Source organism: Malus domestica, chromosome 02, assembly GCF_042453785.1.
Source record: "Malus domestica chromosome 02, GDT2T_hap1".
NCBI lineage: Eukaryota > Viridiplantae > Streptophyta > Magnoliopsida > Rosales > Rosaceae > Malus > Malus domestica.
The window spans coordinates 1,031,037-1,047,380 of NC_091662.1; the positions used below are offsets into that span (position 1 = coordinate 1,031,037).

The window sequence follows — 16,344 nt, forward strand, 5'->3', positions numbered from 1 at the left end:
GTAAAGTGAGGAAAGTTTCAATTCGAAACTTCAAGCGGTCCAAAAGCTATCTAGATTTGGAGTTAAAATGAATTATTCCCTTAAAATTAATAATTACAATAGTAATAGTCAACTGATTTTACTATACATTATCAAATAATATGAGTTATCTTCAATTAGTTGGTGCACTCGTTAAATCTTTTGAACTTTTTCGGTGCACATTTAATTATTAAAATGTTTTTAGGTTATGGATGAATTACATGTCTATATTCCACAAGACACGTTCTAAATTCAATTTCTGATGCTGATGAATCACAAGATGACGGTTAATGAGAAGCTGAAATGCTTTTGTGAATCTTCGAGGGTATGAAAGAATGAACTGATGTTGACCAAGGCACGCTAAAATGCCATTGTACTTCATGCATTTTTGTTTTCTAATAGTTTCGTTAAAATCAACATCTTTATTTTATCAAATCTCATAAATTTAGAGATACCATTTTTCCCTCAATATTTTAGAGAGACGTCAAACTATGCTCAAAATTCCCATATGGAAGAAATGTCCTCGAAATTATCTAAAAATGCCTTTATTTTGCTTTTATTAAATCTAAATTGTCATTTGATTAAATGCCACAACTAGACAAAAAGAAAGTTCCATCTGAAAATGTCTTAACCATTAATAACTAATTAATTAATTAATTTGGTAGTAACCACCATTAGCCAAAAATCACAGTCTTAATCGTCCCTTTTTGACAATATATTATTAGATGCGTGAGAATATACAATTTTAAGTGCAATGACCAAATATATTTCACAATTGATGATAAAAAATAAATATAAAACATTAAAAAAGAATTGTGCTTACATCACGCACAGCTGTGGGATATGTCCTTGAATTTTTGATAAAAAAAGACATATATCAGAATATAAAAAATAAGACAAATTCCATGTTGTTTTGGTCGGTAGACAATTTCCTTATTTAAACACTAAAAAAAGAAGTTTTGTTTCTTGTTAGAATTAAAAAAAAAAACCATTGACCGTGGTAATAAATAGATAAGCTACACAATAAACCATCTATAATTTTGTAATCGAAGTTATTATCTACAGAAGTCGAAGTCAAAACCGCATGCTTACAAATACAAAAAAATATAACTAAATTTAAACTAAGTGACTAAACTAGAAAAGAAGTTAAAAATGAAAGAAATGTTTGGGCAAAAATAGAACAAAAAATCTCCAAGGATGGGATTTGGAATAGACTTCCAAGATATAAGTAACTATACATGGTGGTGTTATTCACACACTTCTTTTTTTACTTTTAACACATATTCTGTTAATTTATGTCATTTTATTCTCTTCAATTTATTAAATATGAAGGCTAAAAATTGAAATAAATGTGCAGAAGGTAAATGAGGTGTGTGGATAGCACCATCTCTTATATATGATGGGTTTTGTTTCATCCTTTTTACCCTCTACACCCCCTTTGTTAGTTTCTGTACTTTAATTCTCTTCAATTCATTAAATCTGAAATCTGAAAAATTGAGAGAAATGGGTAAAAGGTAAAAAAATGTGTGTGGATAGCACCACTTCTATTGAGTTTTGTTTCGTTGCATAACTTTCCATAACACATAAGATAGAAGAGTAGTCGGCTTGATTAAGTTAGCGCATATATACTTAACCCAAAAATATTTAATCTTCCACCTGATTTTTCCTACACTTGTCCATCAAGCCTCAGAATATGATGGGAGGAATTCTACTGCCCCAACAATTATTTTCAAATCCATAAGATTTGTCCAAGGCCTAATAAGTTAAAAGACAAGTTATATTAGGAAGTTAGTTTAATTTAATTTGACAACAATTGCTCCAAAAAAGTTAGAAAGTGAAACTAAAGGACATATTCATTAAAAGGAAATGATAATGCCAGAAAATGACATTGGATTTTTTCTTCTGCTTTCCACTTTCACAATGGCAAATTGATAGGGCTTAAATTCTGATTCTTGAATGTAATCGGGATATACAGATTCTTTATATATTTCTCATCGTGAAAATTGATATACATGGAGAAAAAAGTAATACAGTTGTATGTAGAACTATAAAGAAACGAAATAAAACTTACATGCATTTAGAAGTGCACAATGGTATTCACAAATCGTGATACGTTTCAACAATTTTTCACATAATAATAAATAATTAACTTGAAATACCACAACCATAGCATCCGGTTGTAGAAGTCTTTCGTGCTTTTGCCTTTTGCCTCTACGAAGGGTTGCTTGCTAGTTGCTACAATACCTCCACTTCTCTGCAACCTGTCCACCAGCACCATATTTTTTACATTTTAAAGTAATTTTCTTTTTCACAATAATTGCACTGCGGCTGTAAATTCACTGTCAATTATTTCCGGTCACTCAAACAAGCTATTGCTAAAGAGTGGGGGACTCAACTTTTACCCGGTTCACGTGGACGTGGATCAAAAGCACTTTCGGGCTTTCTCCTTTTCTGTGGTAGTAAAAGTCAAGCCATGTAAAAGAAGAAAGGGGAGCTATCTCTTCCTCTTTTAAAAAATTTAAAGGAAAACTAATGAAAATGGTCAGAAATTTTAAATTGTAACGATAAGAACAAAATAAATGGTAAATAAATAGTATCAGTATTGACTTTTTTGTGTAAAAATATGATTTTTCGTTAAAATAAACAGTACTAAGATATTTTCGTTAAAGTTACCAAATTTTAATTATTTGGTTTGGTTGGCAATTAGCTTATTAAACACAGAAGGAACCTTCCTAGTCGGCTGATTACTTAACTTCCAACAGAAGGGAAGGATACGTGGTTCGGTGCTTACTAGTGGGTGGAGCCTGACGTGGCATAACATCGTCCACTATACATGGAAATTGCCGAATGACGTACATCAAATGGAGTCGACAAGACAGGAACGTCTCTAACTAATTACCTAATTTTATGTGAGAAACTTAAAACTTGAAATTGTATTATTGGTCTTGAATGTTTTAGTGCCAAGTCCTTGTGTTGGCCATGCTGCTTGGCTAGACAACAGTTATGTGAAGCATAGTGATTTTCGAGCGTCCATTTTCTTGACATGAACTCGTTGTTTTTCTAACCCTTGATGACGCGTTTATTTATTAAAATGAGTGTATGTAGGAAGCAAATCATTTCAAGTCTTAAATTCCCCCACGTTCATTAGCACACGAAGAATAAAAAGAAAGAGTGGGATCTACTAGGGGTTAGTTTGTTTGATTGTCATTCCTAGATTCACTTATTTCTTAATTTGTTACTTCATTCTTAATAAGTAAATATGTCACGAATTGAATAACTTAAAAGGTAATCGAAGAGTGGAACAAAAATATTACTGTAAAAGAAAAAACGAGAGTGCAAAAATCACTCAAAATGAATTAAGCAGGGCTTATTTTTTCTTGTTATGCACCCTATAACACAATATCTCACATTCCCTTTAAACTTATATTTTGTCGCTTAACGTCATAAAAAAACAATATTCGCTTCACTTTGATTAGTTCTGTTTAATTCATTGGGATGGTTTAATGGGGCCTGCTTCAGAGTTCAGATTGTTTTGGTTAGCTATCTAAATAAATGGATAATTTCGATGTTGTAATGAAGTTGTCCCACAAACAGTCAAATTTTCAAAAGCTCCAAGCATTTTTTTTTACCATGTTCTTCCTCTGCAGCAAAACAAAGCAATTTGAGCCCAGAAAATACGAAGAGAGATCTAGAGAGAGACAGAAGAAGGTGTTGTTTTCGGCGGGAGGCCAAGCGTTTTTTTTAACCATGTTCTTTCATTTTCGTATAGTATGTCATACATTTTTGTGATTATATCAGTATAAGGATTGAAAACTGCGTTAAATCAATATCCAATTAGTTTGTGAGTATCATTTGACAAACATAAAGACAATATTTGAAGTCCTTTAAAGAACAAGGCATAAAAAAAAAAACGTAAAATGAATTTTAACCCTATTCACGTTATAGTAACTTGATTAAGACACTCAACTCACTTGTGTGCAAGTGTGAGCCAACATAATTTTGGCACTCCGGGTGGAATTTTTTGCGAATTGCAGAGGAAGTGGGAGCCAGATTTTTCTAATTTATTGCATGAAGTCAAGGAGGAATGGACTCCGACAAGAACTGGAGGCATACAGAAATGGGTCATTAAAACATGAGAATTATACAAGCCCGACAGAGTGCTACCCATCCCTTTGAATTTGGACCGCACCTAAACACGCCCACTTTGTTGTGTACCCATCGCACCATACTAGACTACATAAAATCAGTCAATATGGTGGTGGCGCAGGGCGGCTGCCGCGGTGGAACAGAAAGAACTAGCCATCTCAACTCAAAGCACACGCACTATAATTCAAACACGAGAGTCATCGAAACAACAAAATTTAGCCAGTGTATCAAAAATTGAAAGGGGTAAAAAAAAAAAAAAAAATCAAGGGAAGCTACTAATGTCTCCTCAATGCCTACAGCGCCAGCCTACCATGAAACTCAAGAGTTCCTAAATTCAAATTCCAGCGAAAGCCTTCTTGCCAGTGCCGGAAGATCCAGCAGGAGTCACCTTCAACACGTTGAACCTCTTAGTCTCGGACAGTGGCCCGAACATTGGTAAGGCACCCAAAAAAAAATGAACAAAATGAGCACTAGCGCTTGCCAAATTACATACATAAACATGTAGTTAAGAACGAGCTAAGGTAAATCACCTGCACCGGCCGATGGTAGCATGATCTCCTTCCTTCACACCGAAGCATGGAGGTACGTGTGCCGGGATGTTGGAATGTCTCTTTTCATATCTTAAGAAAACGGCAAGAAAGAAAAAGATTTCAGAACAACAGCAAAGAGGATGGTACTTGTTAATTCTCCAAAATGACAACAGATACAATAGAAAATGTAAAAAATTAATGCGAACGTTATACCTTTGATATTTCTTGACATAATGTAGATAATTCCTTCGAACGATGATTGTTTTATTCATCTTAGCACCATGGCAAGTGCCAGCCAGGATGCGGCCCCCATAGAAACATTTCCAGTGAAAGGGCATTTCTTATCAATGTAAGTCCCTGTAAGATGCAAAAGGCACATGTAGCCATCGTATCAATCAGCAAATACAATACTGCACGTACCCAATACTGAGACAAGAAATAAACAGTACAACTCGGCTCAATTTGGAGTAGATTTACGAACCGAACATTGGAAATCCCAAAAAACATAAGCATTTCAAGTGATTGATTTGAAATTCGAGTTATTTCACAGACTAACACTCATATATTACGCCTCTCATCGGTCCAGATTGCTAATGGTTCTCGTTATCTCCGTTAGGCAAGTGTTATCTTGATCCAGCCATCGGATTGTGTTTAGGGAAACTGAGGGGTTCAGATTAGAAGTAGATCAAGAGACAAAATTAACCATGAAAATGATGGTGTGTTCAATTCAATTCCCTATAATCCCATCCATTCAATTATGTTCAACGGCTCAGATTTAGTAACTTTTGTCCCTGATCAATTGAGCGGCTGCGATCTTCGTGGATTTTTTTTTTTCGAGAGACTAACAGAATCTTGATCAACATGGCAAACCACCATATATACTATATTTTCTTCTATTCCTATTAAATTCCTCATTATTACTCTATCTCATCTCATCTATTCAAGAGCAACGATTGAGACCAAAGAGGAGAGAAGCTTCACTGATAAGGTAATAATCAAGTGGTACGAACAGGAACGGAGCTATAAATTTTTTCTAATGGGGGCAATAAAAAATAACTAAGAAAATCTTATTATAGTATGGTTATATACAATATGATATTAAAGATGATTTCAAATGATGATGTATCATAATTCCAATGTTACAAAAATTTCAATATAGTAGTGGAAAGTGACAAAGTGATGAGAAAAATATAAGTACATGATAGGCATGAGAGGGTTTTTTTTTCGGTTTGAATGACAGAACAAGAGCACTATTGCTCATATAATATTTGATATGGAGTATAAGTAGAATGAATGTATGTTGGATATTAGATAAATATATTTTCTTCAAAAATAACCCGTGTATATTATATAATTATAATCTGCAACTAAACAAACAAATTACTTTAGTGGGGGCATCTACCCCCAGTGAGCCTTCATTGGCTCCGTTCATGGGTACGAAGATCCAAAAGTCCTCCAGATGGTGAAGAAGAGGTTAGTTTGGCCATCCGTTGAAAGAAAAACAAAGCCGGATTTTCTAATATGCTCCGGTGCAAAGTTTCCAGTGTATAAGATACACTAGATCTTACGATGCATGGACACGGACACAGACATAGGGATACGTCAAATTTTTAAAAGACACGATACGTAATGGATACGGAAATTTATATAATATATATTTAAAAATACATTTTAAATAACAATAAAAAAATTAATTACTCAAATTTAATTTGTATTATTCATACTCTCAAAAAGAAAGGATGGTAGTGGTGTAAATGTGGGCTATGTAGTTTTGGGCTTTAGTCTCATTTAAACCCTAAAAATGTAAATAAATAAAAAAAAAGAAAAAAAAGAAACTGTGGTGTCGTTTTTCTCTACAGAAACAAACAAATGGCATGTCGACTTATAACAATCATCTTCTTCGCGAAGCCTCCTCCACTAGATCGGGTCGTCTTCGTGCGACGCTTTCCTTTGCCAAATCGCATTATCTTCTTCGCGAGGCCTTTTCCCACCAAATTGGGTCATCTCCGTCATGAGGTTTTCTTCCACGAAATTGCGTCCAAGGCCATGGTGCAGATATCTGTATCCTAATAGTCGGATAACCGTATCCATCTGTCAAACGCCGTATCTGTTGATTCAAATACGTATCCAACACATATTCGACCATATCAAATGCGTATCGTGTCCATTTGCGTATCCGACATGCGATATGCGACCGATGTGCAGTATATGTGCATCGTAGACTAGATCATACTAGAATTTTCAAAAACAGGACATGCAAAACATCATCAGATATCCAATTCAAATTTATTTTAAAAAATAAAACAATTCGATCGAGTTGTAAGTTTTCCTTTTTTTTTTTGTGCCTAGGGTTTCAACAGCGATAGCGATGATGGAGATCGATAGCATGAAGGACGTCACTGCTGGTCAGAAGAAAGTCAAGTGGTTCGAGAATCCAGAGATCCTCCAAATACTGAAGACGATGTTTGATCCTTGGCTGAACGAAGATGGCATGCCTGACGCCACCTCTTTCTTCAGTCGTTGCCCTAGAGGCTTTGGTAACATTTTTTTCTCTTGTTAATATATACAACACCAACAACCGAGAGTCTTATCACAATAAGAGCTGTTCCGTTTTGCGCCATGTCTTCCGGTAGCTTCTTGTTAAGTGAAGTCCACACACTTCCCCTCTTTCTCCTCTCAGCCATGGTTTCCTATACCTTGCTCCACTCCTCGTACGGCTCCGGCGTCTGGTCCAAGAAGGAGTGGGTCATCCCTGAGATCGACGACGACGACACCGTTTTGACGTTCAAGGGGAACTCCAACTTCTTCTGGGCGGACCGCGAGCGGCAAGCTCGTGAGGCGGTAGAGAATTCGAAGTCGGATTTGCAGATTGGTGAGTCTGCAAGTCCACAATGTAAAGCTGCACTTCAAGAAACTACTCGTATCATTGAACAAAGTCTTACAACTAATGGAAAAGCAATAAGGGCGTTGTTTGGTGCAAGCCAGGTTGGAATTTCACACTTTGCACCCACCATTTGTAAATCATGAGTCCAGTTCCAACCGGTGGGAATTTTTTTTTTTTTTTCACTTGTCACTTGCATATTGACCAAGTTTGTGTGCAGCTTGATATTGATGGTGACTTCATATATTTTCTGGCAGATGCTGCTGTTATAGCGGTAAAAGTTACTTCTTTCTTAGATTTGTCACTCCGTTTTCAGTTTATCAAATTGTTGATGTTTATTTGCTTGACACTATGCAGTTTTAGTATGGAAATCCCGATAGAGTGAGTTGCAAAGGCGAGGGATAGAGATGAAAGAGAGGGAGAGTTAGTGAGAGAGATGAAGAGTTTTGTTTGAGAGACAGACAAATTTTTGGACGGTGGAAACGGTCCGGGTTGGGGATCCATTTCCTCAACAATTAGGATTCGCCCCGCCTCACAACTAATGTGGACTCGCCCTGTTTCAAATTTAAAAAAATTGGACCTGCCCCCTACCCACGGGTCCATGCCCCATTAATTTGTCCACCCCTAGTTGTGATTGTTGTTTGATATCATATATTATTATTACAATGTCCAAGGTGTGGGAATTGTTATAACCTTAGGGGAGGTTCTGCCGAAATTTCGATATAATTTGTAGTGTTTGTTTGACTGTTTTTTATTTTTTTTCAGCAAAGAAAAATACCCAGGGACCTTGTCTCCAATTGAAGATGGCGAAGGTCACCCAAGTGACCAACGGACGTATCACGATCAGATACGATGAGTGGCATTGGGCTGCACCAACGCTGGAGCAGCATAGCGCATTGGCCCACAACATTGGTCACATTGTTTGGACTTATTGCCCTATGCTATAGAAGTCTTGGAAGGCGATGCCAGGCTAGGTAAGGACAAATGTGCGCACTTATTTGTCGATAAGTATCCTGCCTTTATTGCTTTTTCTTGAAATTATATATTTATATTACTTAATGTATGTAATTAATTTGTTGCATTGCAATTGAATTACAATTTCGACAACATCAAAGACAATATGTTGTCGTACGTCAACAAGCTCTTCGTTGAACGGTACAAGCAGTGGAAGAGAGGCATGCACCAATATTTTCAAACATTTGATGATCTGCAGGTCGCTCTTAAGGAGGGTTGCCCGAAGGAGTTTGAGGATTCGGAAAAAATTGGGTGTGGCTCTGCAGTCATTTTCAAGTGCCCAGCTATGTGGTACGTTTTTTATATTAAGTCTGTTTGTACCATACTTGACCAATCTCGAAACTATTGAGCACCGGTCAACGTTATACCGTCAAAGACCCATAAAAGTTTCCCTCTAACCAGGAGGCCAATCACAGTGCGACACGTGTCGACATCAGAAGTCAATCATAGCGCGACACGTGTCAACATCAGAAGCCAATCACAACACGACACGTGTCAATGTCAGAATGAAACTAGAAACTCTCTTCTATAAATAGAGATCATTCTCTCACAATATTCCTTAATGTCATTTGTACTAAATCATTCACTAGTACTCGCAAAAGGAGAGCTTGAACCTATGTACTTGTGTAAACCCTTCACAATTAATGAGAACTCCTCTACTCCATGGACGTAGCCAATTTGGGTGAACCACGCACATCTTGTGTTTGCTTCCCTGTCTCTATCCATTTACATACTTATCCACACTAGTGACCGGAGCAATCTAGCGAAGGTCACAAACTTAACATTTTCTGTTGTATCAAAGTCCTTACTGATTTTGTGCATCAACATTTGGCGCCGTCTGTGGGAACGACACTTATTCCCACTATTTTCAGCTTTGTTAAGGTGGTTTCCACCATTCGTACACTCTTTTTTAACCAGGCATCCCTCTCCAACATGGGGAGCGAAGGAAGCCACAACACGCAGAATGACACCCTTCTTGCACTTGGTGTGAGGCAACGAAAGAAGGAAGAAAATAGGGTTGCTCTTTAAGCTAAAGTCGATGAGCTAGAAGCTCAGAACAACAAGATAACAATGAAGAATGAGGTCCTCTAGGAGCAGTATGAGAAACTCTTTGAGACGCTCCACGAAACTAGGCGTACTCAAACACGCGAGCTCGTTACCCCTGTGGACATCAACCATCATCTAGGTGCCCCCCAACACGGAGGGTCACCTTCATTCGACATAGGTATCCCTGATGAGGAGTGAGCTAATCATCAGAACATTGATCAACATGAGACTTCTCTTAACCCAACTGCTTCGACCCGAAGCAGGAGAAGTGGATGAAGACACCTCCTTACAGAAGGAGTGGAAGGATCGAAAGCCGTCTTTCGCGACTGTCGAGATTTCCTAAAGCAACGTCGAGACAATCTCATCCATGTAAGCTCGAAGATCAATGACCCAAGGGTTTCTGAAAGACTCGGTCCCATTCCATGTCCCAGGCCGGCTACCAATTTGGGGAAGGGGCAACAAGTCCTAGAGAAACACAAAGGTATAGGGGACTCAGAGATATTCCGACAGACATACCTTGGAAGTCAGTACGGCAAGTCCAGGGAAAAATCACATGCTCTTGATCAAACCTTCATACTTCTAAGAGGAGATGAAGATTTACGAAAGAAAGCTCCAGTGGTACATGACTCCACTCAGGACCCTCTTGTCCTACAACTTCTTAAGGAAGTAAACAATTTGAAAGCCGAACGACAAGCTGAGATACCTGATTGGAACCAACCTAGGCCTGACCCTCTTACAAGGAGGACCCTCGACACCCCCATCCAAGCAAAGACAAAGCAGAAGCTTGCAACTCTATACTGGAAAGGAGGACCCGATTTAACACCTTAACTTTTTTGAGTTCACCATGGCATACCGGATGCACATCGATGAAGAGCGATGTCTTCTCTTCCCCTCTATCCTCTTTGGTGGAGCTCTAAACTGGTATTGCCGTCTTCTACCTGAGACGGTAAACTCATTTGAGGAATTAAGGAAACTGTTTGTTTCTCAACACATTTTCCAAATCGATCGCTTGCACTCTGCGGATGACTTATACCCTATTCGCCAGAAGCCAAACGAGTCATTACGTATGTATGCTGGCCACTTCAGCCATGAGTATTCCCGTTGTGCCGAGGCAGACGACAAGACTGCCCTCAAAGCCTTTACGGCAAGCTTACGTGACTGTTTCTTTAAGTACATGATCAATGCCAACACTTGGAAGACTTACTCTGAGGTGATGGCCCATGCTTATAACCATGCCTCCGTCGAGGCAATGACATATCAAGGGAAACCCCCCACAGCCACCCCTTATCAGCAAGTAGGGAGTGGAAGCCAGATCCAACCAAATGAGAAGACCTCAACCTTCCAAACGGCAGCGGTGCCTCCTCCTACCTTACTTAATACTTCACCAAGTCAACAGACATATCAATCTCAGGGTAAAATGAAAGATTTACATCCTCACCAGTCTCATTTTAGTAAAAGGAGTAAAGGACACTATCGCGATAACCAAGGGTATCGCCAAGATAATGCCCGCCCCCAGGCAGTCAACACAGTGGGCCAAGCACGTGTCAGGACAGGCCTACCCCGAGGTATGAGACATACACACATTTGAATGCCACATGTGTGGCCATTTACCCCAGCATAGCACACCTGATACCGAAGCCAATGCCAAGGCAGTCGGGTTACAAGCCCACGAAGAACACGGGCACATTTTCCTGCTACCACGAGCATAACGGCCATGACGGTGAGAAATGTATCACCCTTTGTGATCATATTGAAGCTTTGACACGTGAAGGAAAAATTGATCAATTCCTCTTTCACCCTCCAAAGGGTAACCATAACTAATGCCAGGTGAATGTGATATATTCCATAAGTGGTGGCACACCCATATCTAAATCTTCCAACAGGGCTATGAAAAATAGTGAACGAGCTTTAAGGTCTGGCCACCAAGTGTTTCACGTGGAAGACATCAGGGAAGGTAAATATCAAATGCCTAACTGGGATCTAATATGTTTCTACCCTGAGGAAGAAAGAGGTATCATTTACCCTTACAACGACCCACTAATCGTGGAAGCTCACATAGCCAACTTTGAAGTACGACAAATCCTGGTAGACACGGGGGCTTCGGTCAATATCATGTTTGCTGAAGCTTTCAGGGCACTTAATGTAGCTGAACACTTGCTCAATCGCTCGATTTCCCCTCTGATAAGCTTCTCCGATGATATCGTGCAACCTTTGGGAAGCATACACTTACCTTTCACCATTGGTACAGGCCCTTACACAGCTACCATTACCACTAACTTCCTGGTGGTTGATTGCCCAACGGCATACAATGTCATCTTGGGACGCACATGCATTAATGATCTCAAGGCCATGGTATCCACACAGTGGCGAAGCCACGTGAGGGCGAGGAGTGGCGTCCGCCACTCCCCTCGCCGGAAAACACAGCCCTAGCGCAGGTTCAGCCCCTCCCCTCCCGGAAAACCCAACCCCTCCATGGCTGTTCTACCTCCGCCACTGTGGTGCACCACGGACCTGTCCTCGGTTCGAGTTCTTGCTTGGGAGGGTCCTAGGGTGTGCGTGTGTATAAGATTGTGGGTATGGATGTTGCTCACGGGTAGAGAGGGAGAGGGTGAGGGCGACTTGAGGGAGAGAGAGCTCGGGGAGTTTCGAAGAGCAGAAGAGGGAGTGAGGGGAGAAAGGAAGAGAGATGAGAGAGGGAGTACGGGAGAAAGGGACAGATATCAGGGGTGAGCCCTTGGGCTCACCAATTAAGACCCCAAAACTATTTTTAATTAGGAGTGGGGTGTGACATCACGTATAGGCTTGTTTGTATTAATACATTATGAACGACAACAGTTGTAACTTGTTTGTATTAATATATTACGAACGACACTTAAACTTTTTACTATATAAAAGGATTTTGTTGTTTACATATTTTTTGGAATTTTGTACGCTTTTAAATTTCGCCCCTCCCCTTGAAAATTTCTAGCTTCGCCACTGTATCCACACATATGTTGTTGATGAAATTTCCAACCCCTTATGGCAATGGTTACATTAGAGGAGATCAACTTAGTGCACGATCATATTACAACACTTCGGTCAAGCAACAACACCTGCTTGTGCCCAAGGAAACCCTTTCTATACATGACCAAGTCATAAAGACCAGCCTAGAAGAAGCCAACTTGGATCTTCACGGTGGCAACAGTTAACCCGACAATCCTCGAGATGACTATTTCACCCAGCAAGCACAACCCGCTGAAGAGTTTTAGAAGGTCTCTATCTCAAAAGATTATCCAGATCGCATGGTGAAGATTGGCACCACCTTGTCACCACCCATTCGGTTGGCATTTATCTCTTTTTTGCAAGAGAACACTGAGGTATTCGCCTGGTCATACGAGGACATGTCAGGCATCTCTCCCGATATCATTTGTCATCGCTAAAGTATTGACCCCAAGACCAAGGCAGTGAGACAGAAGCGAATATCTTATGACGCTGAACGGTACAAGGCAATGAAGGCATAAGTTGAAAAACTCAAAGGCATAGGCTTCATCCGCGAAGTCAATTATCCAACGTGGGTAGCAAATGTTGTCCTTGTTAAGAAGAATCCGACCAAGGAAAGTCTCCTGCTCCAAAAGGTCTTGTGGAGAATGTGTGTCGATTACACCGACCTAAACAAAGGATGCCTGAAGGATAACTTTCCTCTTCCTCTAATAGACAGACTTATAGACTCTACGACAGGGTGTGAACTTCTGAGCTTCATGGATACTTACTCAGGATACAACCAAATCCTCATGAACCCTCCGGACCAAGAACACATAGCCTTCACTACTGACAGGGGACTTTATTGTTATAAAGTCATGCCCTTCGGCCTAAAGAATGCAGAAGCAACTTATCAGAGATTGGTCAATTCAATGTTCGCCGAACAGATTAGGAAGAGCATGGAAGTTTACGTTGATGATATGCTAGTCAAGAGTAAACATGCTGACCAACACATCACCAACCTATCTGAAACTTTCACCATTCTGAAGAGGCATCGAATGAGGTTGAACCCCAATAAATGTGCCTTCGGCGTAGGCTCTGGCAAATTCTTAGGCTTCATGATAAGCCAACGAGGCATTGAGGCTAATCCCAAGAAGATCAAAGCAATCCTCGACATGAAGGAACCGGTAACTTCAAAAGACATCCAAATCCTTATTGGCAATGTGGCAGCCTTAACTAGGTTCATCTCTAAGGCCACAGATAGATGTGTTCCTTTCTTCAAATCACTTAAATGAAGTAAGAAGTAAATTACATAGATTGATGAATGTGCTGAGGCATTCAAGAACCTCAAAGACTACATGAGTAAAACCCATCTACTCTCTAAACCTGAGGTTGGTGACACTTTCATTATCTATCTGTCGGTATCGACTTCAGCAGTAAGTTATGTTCTCATTCAAAATGATGGTAATGTTGAACGATCTGTCTACTACGCCAGCAATGCCTTACAAGATGCAGAGACACGATACTCCAACATTGAGAAATTGGCTCTAGCATTGGTCATGTCTGCTCGAAAACTTTGCCATTACTTCCAAGCACACTCCATCATCGTGCTTACCAATCATCATCTTCGATAGATACTTCAAAATCCTGACACTTCTGGGCAAATGATCAAATGGGCGATAGCATTGGGTGAGTTTGACATCTCCTACCAACCAAAGCCAGCTGAGAAGGGCCAAGCAGTGGCAGACTTCATCGCTGACTTCACATATCCTATTGACATTGTTTCTACACCTAAATAAGTGGTTTCATTACCCTCGAAAGCTCAGAAAATATAACCAACAGCCCCAGCATGGAGTCTATATGTTGATGGCTCGTCCAACCAATAGGGTTGTGGAACAGGACTAGTCCTTATGACCTCTGACAAAGTGGCGATGGAGTATGCTCTTCGTTTCAAATTCAAGGCGTCGAACAATGAGGCCGAATATGAAGCCCTCCTAGCAGGCTTACGTTTGGCCAAACACCTTGGGGTTAAACGAATTGATATCTTCAGTGACTCCCAATTGGTGGTTAACCAGGTCACCAATAACTTTAACGCTAAGGATAGCTCAATGGCAGCATATCTGGCACAAACACAATTGTTGCTGAAACACTTCCACTACTAGATCACCCAAATTCCTCGAGCGGCAAACAGTCATGCAGATGCTTTGGCTCGCCTCGCCTCAGCGGTGGAAGACAAGATTGGGAGAAAAATTTAGGTCGAATTGTTGGCAATACCAAGCACCATGGTTGCGGAAGTGTGTAACTTACAACATGGGGATAGTTGGATTACCCCGATTTAGGTCGTATTTGTATACCCTGCACTGAAGCTTTATAGGTGAAGCTTTGAAGCTAGAGCTCCGTAAATGAAGTTTTTGAAGCTGATTGACATGAGTGATGCTCATGAATGTTTATGTTGATTGACATGAGTGATGCTCATGAATGTTGTCATGAGTGATGCTCATGAATGTTAACATGAGTGATGCTCATGAATGTTGACATGAATGATGGTCATGAATGTTTATGTATGATTGTCATGAGTGATGGTCATGAATGTTTATGTATGATTGTCATGAGTGATGGTCATGAATGTTTATGTATGAATGACATGAGTAATGCTCATGTATAATTTGGAGTACTGGGCGTACTTTTGATCACCTAGTTGGTGGCATGAAGAAGAGTACGGGTTGTACATTTCATCACCTGGTTGGTGGCATGAATGGCTAGTTGCCAAATGATATTAGAGTACGGGTTGTACATTTTATCACCTGGTTGGTGGCATGAATGGCTAGTTGCCAAATGGTATTAGAGTACGAGTTGTACATTTCATCACCTGGTTGGTGGTAATAGCGGCAGGTTGCCGAATAATTTTTGGAGTACTGGGTGTACTTTTGATCACCTGGTTGGTGGTAATAGCGGCAGGTTGCCGAATAATTTTGGAGTACTGGGCGTACTTTTGATCGCCTAATTGAAGCTATTTTGGGCTTATGGGCCTTCGCCCTCTACACAACATTCCGGCCCATTTATTTTGGGCTTTGCCGTATTTTTTTTTACCTTCTGATGGGGTTTATACAGATGTCTCCGAAAGATAGGAAAAATAAATTACATTATACAAAAACAAAAAAAGCAAATCACATCATTCCGGTGGGGTGTTTATTCTTTGCTTTTGCTTTTGCTTTCTCTTTTGTTTTCTGTTTTCTTTTCTGCTTTGCTTTTGTTTCTGTTTCCCACTGCTTTGGATATGTCGCTTGATGACGTGATTAAGGGCAATAATCCTTTCTCTTTACTTTCCTTTCTTTTGGCGGATGGTAGACAAGAGGAATAATAGTAGGATTGTTATTGAGAAAACTTATCTTCTTCCTATTTTCCACTAATGCTCGTGGTATTCGCAGGAGGTGGGATCTCTGTGTCAGCACCAACTTGTTCTGTTATAGTTGTAAATGTGCCTTCCTTTTCCTGCCTGTACAATCTGCACCATATCCGAGACGTTCTCCACAGTTGAGAAATCTGAGGGTGGAGAACCGATGGCCGCGATGGCATCCACTACGGCAGTCGTCTGATCGAGAAGCTTCTGGCTTCCTCCTTGGACCGGCCAAATGACTGGGAGGGATGTGTTTTCCACTGAGCAGATCCAAAAGGACAGTCCTAAAGCTGAATGTAACAGTTTTTGGAGTCACCCTTCCATTTCTTAGATATTCAGAGGTGTGTATGCAA

General features: G+C 40.0%; 1 protein-coding gene and 1 long non-coding RNA gene across 2 annotated transcripts; one reads left to right on the forward strand and one right to left on the reverse strand.

Annotated features, from left to right (window-relative positions):
• Positions 1-4,058: 4,058 nt before the first annotated feature.
• Positions 4,059-5,322, reverse strand: LOC103447378 (uncharacterized). The gene is made up of 4 exons (XR_011571321.1): positions 5,176-5,322; positions 4,908-5,051; positions 4,695-4,784; positions 4,059-4,552 (listed from the first exon to the last, which is right to left on the reverse strand). It is a non-coding gene; the product is annotated as an uncharacterized lncRNA (long non-coding RNA).
• Positions 5,323-6,626: 1,304 nt separating this feature from the next.
• LOC108175038 (uncharacterized) lies at positions 6,627-16,344 on the forward strand. The gene is made up of 4 exons (XM_070813710.1): positions 6,627-7,679; positions 7,796-7,849; positions 7,933-8,549; positions 16,023-16,344. Exons 1-3 carry the CDS (start codon positions 7,314-7,316, stop codon positions 7,936-7,938), a joined length of 426 nt encoding a protein of 141 aa, XP_070669811.1. The 5' UTR covers positions 6,627-7,313; the 3' UTR covers positions 7,939-8,549; positions 16,023-16,344.

What these genes read in the sequence shown, in the direction of transcription:
- LOC108175038 (XM_070813710.1), top strand. Translation starts at nt 7,314, where the DNA reads ATGTCTTCCGGTAGCTTCTTGTTAAGTGAAGTCCACACACTTCCCCTC. An exon ending in CGTTGTTTGGTGCAAGCCAG is followed by an intron (nt 7,680 to 7,795) that starts GTTGGAATTTCA and finishes GTTTGTGTGCAG; the next exon opens with CTTGATATTGATGGTGACTT.